The sequence below is a fragment of the Eschscholzia californica genome, unplaced genomic scaffold, assembly GCF_041429995.1.
Source record: "Eschscholzia californica isolate CP2 unplaced genomic scaffold, dmEscCali1.0.p SCAF_4, whole genome shotgun sequence".
NCBI lineage: Eukaryota > Viridiplantae > Streptophyta > Magnoliopsida > Ranunculales > Papaveraceae > Eschscholzia > Eschscholzia californica.
Window position 1 is genome coordinate 5,986,819 of NW_028238461.1, and position 9,192 is coordinate 5,996,010.

General features: G+C 34.4%; 1 protein-coding gene across 1 annotated transcript; it reads right to left on the reverse strand.

Annotated features, from left to right (window-relative positions):
• Positions 1 to 75: 75 nt before the first annotated feature.
• Positions 76 to 3,475, reverse strand: LOC147542003 (putative WRKY transcription factor 14). The gene is made up of 3 exons (XM_086633052.1): positions 2,443 to 3,475; positions 1,338 to 1,478; positions 76 to 924 (listed from the first exon to the last, which is right to left on the reverse strand). The coding sequence occupies exons 1-3, from the start codon at positions 3,102 to 3,104 to the stop codon at positions 336 to 338; spliced, it is 1,392 nt and encodes a 463-aa protein (XP_086489178.1). The 5' UTR covers positions 3,105 to 3,475; the 3' UTR covers positions 76 to 335.
• Between the last annotated feature and the right edge of the window lie 5,717 nt (positions 3,476 to 9,192).

Genomic DNA, 9,192 nt, shown 5'->3' on the forward strand with positions numbered 1-9,192 from the left:
GTAACATCTTTGTGATCACATACTTTCATCAAATAATCTTTAAGAATCTCAATAACAATTAGGGTCTAATATAGATTGTGCCAACGATCCATGCATTGGGACTTTGAGTCAAACCTTAAGTGATTGTAGCACTTCTGTTTTCTTACAGTAAGCATGAGTACATTTCATTAAAAAAAAATAGTGCAAAAACAATAAGCGAAGGGTAAAACTTGTTCATATCTAATTAGTTCAAACTTGGGTTAAAAGGGTTTATCACCAGACCATGAACCAACATGCACCTCAAACAACCAAGCAAAAGTTGTATTTAATGGGTCTGTAATTATTTCAAGGTCTTGTTATAAACCCCTCCTAGCAGATTCTTCATCAAAAGAGTTGTTTCCGGTCCAATCGAATAGACTAAATGGATCCAAACCCTTTTGTTCTCTTTTCCCATCTGATTTTCCTTCATTGAATCCTTGTGAGAATAATAGGTTTAGTGGGTCAGCCTCCAATTCTCCTAAACCAGCGAAGAAATCGTAGGGATGATTCGAGAGTTCCATGTCGGGCAAAGATTGATAACTAGTCTCATGATGATCAAAACCATGACCAAAATCTCCATCACTCATGTCTATAGACTTCTCAGTGGTTTCTCCTATTTCCTCTTTGATAGATGAACTCACTACTGACCCACTGGGCATAATGACTGATGAAGAATTATCTTTATTGGTGTTTTCTTTATGTTCTTCTTTGAAGTTTGTAAGTTTTTGGACCATGTTCTTCGTCGGTTGAGATCTCGTTGAGCCCGCAAGTGCGTTTCGTTGTGTCGGCCATGGATGGTTATGTTCAGAGGTGTAGGTTATGACTAACATGTTTGGATCAGTTCTACTCCTCTCTACTTGTTTCCTAGCTGAACAACCTTTAGAGCTACTGCATCTGTAGTAACCCCTGTATATATAATTCAAAACTGATTAAAGAAAACACATATCATACTAACCCTAACTTACATTGGAAAGCATTAACTTTTTCTTCTAAAATGTATACATAAATTTGTCGTCTATTCGTACAAAGGATATGTTAGCCTTAACTGTTAAGTCAGTGGACATCCAACTGAAAACCAATTGTCTGCAACTTCTGGATAACACGTGGAACATGTGTGATAGTTGGGGCCTACCACATGTAGGTCTAGCCCACCACTCACAAGACTTTGTGTAGTTCATGTGGTACTATGTTATGATCTATTTTTCCTTCATATGCAAGCACCCTTCAAATTTATTTCTTGATTCATGCATGATGAGGGAAAGAACCAAAATATCAAAACCTAAAAGGATAGAAGAACTAGATTGATTGGAGTCACTTACCTAGGGTAAGGAGAACCTTTAATGGGTTTTTGACCATATTTTCTCCATGCCCATAGATCAGAAGGAACAACTTCTCCACTAGGCCTGCTATTTGCAGCTGCTGGTGCTGGAATACAAACCACCTTCTTTGCTTGAGTTTTTCTGCATACCAAATACAAATTAAGTTGGTTTCCATTCTTTCCTACTTAATAAACCAACAAATGTAAGAACTCAATAATACTAAGAATCATCATAATTATCACAATGAATCTCAATTAGTTAAATTTAGTACTATTTCATACCTAGAGACCAAACTATTACTTTTTCGTATTATGAATCGAGAACGAACAAAGAAACGACATGGAAAAAATCATATCCCCATAAAGAGAAAATAATTAAAGAAAAACTATTTTTGTTAGTATTACACTAATAACAAAGCAATTATAAGTCTAATTCGAAAATTTTATTTTTCTTTTTCAAGTAAATTATGATTTGATATCATCAATCTATAATTCAAATGAATTTACTATATTCAAGAAGTAAGTGATGAAAAAAGTAAGATAACTACATGAAAGCTAAGTCCATGATTTCAAGGGGTTTCTTTGATATACTCATTGAGGAGCTTAAATCAAGAAAGATTAATTATATCCAACAATATTGATGGTCATGAAGTAGTATCCCCATATTAAATGAAATAATGAAAAGAGCTTCCCAAAATCTTTCACTTGATATAAACTATGACTACATACATCTATCACCTTAATTAACTTCAATTCTAATATGATTCTCACATGGAGATTTTGGAAAACCAAGCTTCATAAATAGATAAAGAAACATAAAAATTGTTATTAATTTATTGATTCCCATGAGATCCATTAATTTGGTACTTTTGTATTGCTAAAAACTAGACCTCCTCTTCAAAACCCAAGAACCAAATCATTTTCATTTTTTTTTCTTTGGATTGAATGAATCAAAACTCAAAACTATCGAAAACAAAAAAAAAGTCAATCATATACTAAAATAAAGTAAAAAAATATCTCAAAATATTGATATAGTTCACTTTAATATTGGATCTACAAGAATTCTAGTTTTGATCATGAAGATTAATACTATTATCATCTCTTACCGACGTTTGATGCCAGGATTCCGTGGCGATGATATCTGTACCGAGTTATTATCGATCGAACAACAAGTACTAGGGTTAATTCCCTTAATCATATCATTAATAACTATCGAATTCGGAGGTGAAGAAGTCCCTTTCGGCGAAGCAAGGGAAACCGGTGATGGCAAGTCACAAGGTGATGCAGGCAAAGACATCTTTGAATTAGGTGAAATCTGAAGCATCCTTGAGAAAATATTAGAATTATTCTTATTCTTCATTTCTGCATCTAAAATCCTTTGAGCAAGAAGATTACTACATGAAACATGACTTGATTCATTTTCATGAACAATAACAGGAGACATATTACTCTTAGAGTTTTTAGGGTTTGAGATAGAGGAGGTATCAAAGAAAGTGGAATTTGAACCAGAAGGTAGCACAGAAAGTTGATCATGATGAAGTAAAGGATCTGGTATAGTCGAAAAAGGATCGCCGAAGTTATCAATTTGAATTTGTTCACCAATTATTCCAACTGAAGGAAATTTAATGAGTTCATCAACTGAAGAAGAAAATTTCCAATCAGATATTTTGTTGATATTTTCATTACTAGAACTACTAATTCCTCCTCCATTACTAGCTCTAATTATATCTTCTAATAAATCACCAGCTGCTTGATCATGATTCTCCATCTCTGCTTAGAAATAAGAAAATTCACAATAATATTTAAGCTACCCACAATCTAAAAAATGAAGAAATATATATATCTAAGATCTTGTTTGAATCATTTTCTTTTTTTTTTTTGGTACCCAAGAAAGAACTAAAAATATGAAATTTATTATGGGTTCTAGGGTTTGATTTTGGTAGAAATGAATTCTTGGGGAAAACCCATTGGGTGATTGCTGAAACTGATGATGATCTTCCCTCAAGACTCAAGAGAGAGAGAGAGGGAGAGTTGAAGAGAGAGAGAGAGAGAGAAAGAAAGAGGTAGGTTTTGATGAAGTCTAAGAGAGAGAAGAGAGAAGATTTACTTTTTTGTTAAATTTAATAATCAGAATATAATGATCTCTTTGGACGCTGACTTTTCATATAAAACAGCTATTCTTCACACGCAACCAGAGAGAGAAGAGATATTGATTAATAACCTAGCTAGGTGTTAAATCATCAACTGGTTTATGGGTTTATAAATGGTCAAATCCCTTCAACTAATCAAATTTTAGTAATTGTTTAATTGATTTCTAGTCTTATTTCATACCACCTTTTCAGACATTTAGAATCAAGGTTCAAATCAGTAAGTTGTCTTTCTCTCACGGGGGAATTAATAAGAAGAAGCCTTTCCAAAAGTTTATTTTTAAAAATGCTTATCTAGTAGTATGAAATGAATTTGGAAATCAAAAGAAAGAAGTTGGTCCAAATATATACTAAATAGTCTAGTGACTAACATATCATAAATGTCGTAGAAATCAAAAAAAATGAGTGTGAGTTTTAATTCCATTGTTGAATTCAGACTACTTTCTTTCTCTTGATGAAATAAGATGAGTGTAAGTCACTGAATTTCGATTCACATGACCAACTTTACCACAATATTTTCAGTTTTTTTTTTTGACAATATTTTCAGTTGTCCCACCAATATTATTGATATATTTTGAGTTAATTACTAGGGATATCATGATAGAATGGCACATAAATTTACAATTGCCAAGTTTAGAAAGCATTGTGAAGTTGATAGTTAGAGAATTTATACATTTATATTTTCAATTTCTACTTTGCACAATGGTGATGGGATGTAATAGTCATTATTCTATTTTCAATAGTAGATGAGGGACAGAAAATGGCAAAGATAAGGGAATTAAGTAATTTGATTATAGTTAAGGAGGAGGTTATTTTTAGATAACTAAATAAACTAATAATCTTATAACTGAAAGGATGTTCTCCTTTTAAAAAGATTTTCCATGAAATTTGACTTTTCCTATAATTTCTTCCAAAGGCTATTTTGTTGAGCAAATATTCCATTTTGTACAACAAAAGGCACCTCTAAAAATAAAAAAAAAACAAAAGTCACTCTTTTAGAGAAATAAGAAAGATATTTTTTTAGAGTATAAATTTTTAGCTAATTCTTTTTCTTTTATTTTCCCCAAGCCTCCCATTATTATTTATAATCCACGCTGATAAGAGTCGCTTGCGAACTGCAATCGACCTTTAATATTTTTCTAGATATTTCTCTCTCCTTTATTTTCCCATGACCACCAAAACCACCACTTTTCTCATCTCTGCCTCTTTCTAATATCAATGTTCCGACGACGGGAAGGGTTTTCAAGCGAAACCTTCATAACCCTAAACCCTCGAGGATGGTCACATCCAGATCTTTCTCTTTCCTCTATCCTCCTTGGACCACCACCTCTGACCACCAACACCACCACTTGTGTCCTCTTTTCTCTCTCAGCTTAATCTTTCTCAATCTCTATCTCTAATCTTCTGTTTCGGCAAAGTTTCAGGCAAAACCCTCGTAGAGCTCACGTGGATTTATGGTAAAACCCTACAACCTTGGAGGAGGATTTCCAATGAAACCCTCCTCGAGGGGGTTTCGGTCAATCTGAGAGACTGTCCATACACGAGCCACTCGATGTTTTGGGGTTGGTCTCGCGATCGACCGACCACAATATTTTTATGGTCGATCTCGTGGTTGATCGACCACGAAACTCTCGTATGAAAACCTGGAGGTGGGTTTCACTTGAAACCCTCCTCGAGGATTTTATGGTTTCAGACGAAACCATTCCCTTTCGTCAAAACAGTGCAAATTGAAAGAGAGGCGGAGGTAGTTAAAGTTGTAAGGAAAGAGAGGGGAAGTTAAAGTTTTAAAGAAGGAAATAGAAAGAAAATATGATTTAGCAGAGATAAGGTCAGAGATTATGGAAATAGAGAGAAAGACGTAGAGAGCGAAATGAGAGATTTGGTCGTGGTGATGTGTTCTTTCGATTCAATTGTTCCTCCTTGTCGTTGTTGACTTGATGGGAGTACACGCGAAGACACTCTAACGCTCAAGTTAGTTTGGTGTTGCAGGTTAACGGGAAACCAAAGGTTATGGACCAAATCCATTTTTACGACAGACAGTGTCGTTTATATAGGTTTGCATGGCGGTGGTAAATCACCATCTTAATTGAGGTCGTGCAAAGTCGTTAATGGAACCTTTTTTTATCATGATTGCGAGATCGTATCCTCTCGATATGTGAAGCGGATATTTGGCCATTTCTCTTAGGAGCGTGCAGCTATCTCTAAGTGCAGAGCTTACTTCTGCGGATCTCTCGTTCCAAAGTTGAAATTGCACCATATTGGTTTTTCAGTGAAGACAAAGTTCGAAGTTCTCAGGAAACTCGTTTCGGCCTTCCATTCTAAGGTTCATGACGTAAAACTCTTCCGGGTTCACTCCACTGTTGGTTCTGTTGAGGTCTCTCTCGTGCGTATTCATGGTTTGGGCACATGCCTCCTAAGTCAATCGATTAACTTCTTGACTGGTCAAGACTGACTAGTATGTGACTTAACACAAGTCACACCCATTCCTTAGCGAATACGGAGTACTTGCTGAGGAGTAGAAGCACTCGACACTTTTACCTATCATGGTTAGTTTTAGACGAAATTCATATTGTCAATAACTCTAATTTAAAGAGGTAAGTCATACCTTTGGTTGGGAGAGAGGCATTGCTCTGCAAATTTTTCTTATATTCACCTTAGGGGCAGAGCATTTGTGGTGCGCTATAGGGCATATGATTTTTAGTCAGTTTTGAAATTCAGTGCTTTGACTGCGAAAACACCCTACTGACTTGAATTTGAGTTTTTTACAGGTTTTGTTCTTCAAATTATCACAAGGAAAAGTTCATTATTTTCTTCGATGATTTTTCATTATCAGAGTACAATTTTAACCACTTTGAGACATTATTAATAATAACATGAGGTTGTCAGATCTGAAGGAAAGGGTGGTTGTGGAAGAAAAGATGAAGAAGATCGAAGGTTAATTTATTTTTTCCAAGTGAAGGTCGCTTACAATTGGTCGAGCGATGGTCTGTTGGCAATCGATACCGATGATGAAGATAGTAATAAAAAAACGTTACCGAAAAAGATACTTAAGATTTAAAGGGAAAATAAAAAAAGAAGTTGTTTAAGTTGTCTAGTAAAAATATTATTTTGTGGCTCTTTTGGAATTGGAATGTTGGAAAAATATAGATGTCAAAATTTTCACATAGTTATAAAATTGGGGGCTAGTTGAAACTAATTCTACAACCATGTGCACATACCTAGTCTTTATTTAAAATATATATGTTAGCAAGTTTATTTGAGCATAAAATTCATATCACATCAATTAAATTTCAAGTGCTATATTAGGGTTTTGTTTTGTTTGGTTTGGTGTAACAACTTGGGCAGTGATCTGTACATGTAAGTTTTGTTATTGAATTTAAGAATCATTTGATTGGTTTCTGACAACACTCATCCCATGTTCATGCATGAACAACCAATCAACTCAATCACAGAAACACTGGGATTCTCTCTCTGATGAGCAATACTTAAACCATAATGACTTTGCCTCCAAAACCCCTAACTTCCAAAGGTATCAGAAGCCTCTTTCCATGTGAAATGAATAATGCACAATTAATTTTTAATTTTTATAATTTTATTTTTAATTCACTAGATCATGATCCATAGATATATTACAGTAATGCTAGTTGGTTACTACCTACCCTTAACCATTGCCTACTTGATTTTATAATGACTTTATTAACTATATTGATCAGTATTTAAGCCTGATAACTAGAAAGACTAGTTTGAAAACTAAAGTTGTAGATTGGGTTGGTAAAAAGACGAGAAAAAAATATATGTTATGTTATTTAAAGAAATTGGGCAAAGCCCTCTCGTCGGTCCAATTTTCTGTTAAATAATATCAATCAATTCTATGTTTTATGTCTGGACGTCTGAGGTACGATTTGCGCTGACTTTCAGGATGTGAATTTGCATAAATTCACACATATGTTGTATATGTGTTGTCCGGACTGTACATACTCGCATTTGTTCCGTTTGCACAAGAATGCAAGTCTAAAAAGATATGTCATGTGGTTTTTTAATTGGTTCTTTCGCTTAATTTTCCGTTTTTCTTATTTGTATAAGTATTATTAAAATAAGAAACTTTAGAATATTAATTATTTTAGGAGAAGAAAAACTATTTTTTCTACTTACTAACAAACTATGAATGGAAGTATAAACTCCTATTATCATGGGCCGGATGACTTGATACTAATATTCACTAATTGCTAATGGAGTTTTTATATATATCTTGTATATAAAACCCTAAATGGGAGAAAAACAGGAAGGGTTCATTGGGAACAAAAATAATCCTAAATTTAATGTAGTTTATAAATATTAAATTCAACAATTTTATCTTATTGGGAAGTCAAAACCCAAGATATCTTTCTTTGGCCAACTTGATTTGTGATTAAATGTTGTGTTAATTTTGATAAAAATTAAAAAAGCCTAGGATTCCGTAGCATGTGACCCTTTTCCATGTGATCTGCATGCCTTTACTTCTAAATCTATAATACATTTTTATTTATAGAAATATGTGTAAAATTATATTTTGAAGAAACTTCAAAACACTCATTTTCTTTTTTCTTCCTTCAAATTGGGGTTATTTGCAGATCCAATGGCTTTTTTATGTATGCTCAAATTCAACCCACAACAAAAGTCACCCATGTCTTCTTCACTACTCTCTTTATTTTATTTTTTCTAATGAGTAAGGATTTGTAAATATTATTAAGAACTTAATTGTTGTGAAAACAAGACCAATTGCATTAGAGAAGAGAGAAAAACATAGACTAAAAAACTAAAATTCCCACTTCTATGATTATAATAAAATATTTCATAAATTGTTGTATTTATTCCATAGAGTTAGAACCAGTTTTACAAGAGGCAAGCAAAAAGGTGGGCTCGGATTTCCTCTGCCCCTGAATTGTCTACTTTGACCTTAAAACAAAGTAGGGAGGTTTGCAACAGTCAGCTCGACACCTTGAGCTCGTCTCTGCCTTGAGACAAGCGGAAAGGTGGATTCGAGTCAGCTCTACCCCAGAGCCCTGCTCTGACCTGAGAGGCAAAGTAGTGTGGTCAGTAGAAATCAGCTTGACACCTAAAGTTCGGGTCTACCCAAGAGAACGATAGGTGTGCGGAAAGCCAGACAATTCAAAAGATTTCTTTTTCATGCACGAACCGTTATTGTCAAAAGCATTGATCATTTCATAAGATACGCTCATGGTCGATGATTATTCTCCTAACAACCATCATCAAATAGGTGTCTTACCACCTCATCATCTCAGTCGGTGTTTTACCTCCACCAAAACATTTATAAGCATAATAGCTTTTCGAATCAAGGGGACGCAACTTTTTCTCACTAGATTACTTCCTTAACTTGCAATACTAAACTTACTTAAGCATCGTGTCTTTGCAGGCACCCACACTCCCCCTCTCCGGTCTCGAGCCATCAATGATTACAAGTTGGTTTTTTGGGACGTCCATGAACCAAAATCTGAGATGGCCACTTTGGCGTTAGAGGAAATGGATGTCACTTCAACATCCCCATTCCGACATTTCACGAATTTGACCCTTACATTCCATCCGACCACTTAAATTCAACATCATCACGTCTAGAGATGAAAATGTAGTTGTGAGAATCGCTCATTTGGAGGAAGAAAATAAACAAGACGTAGATGCTTTGTTTCTAATGCAATCCATCTTCTGAAATTA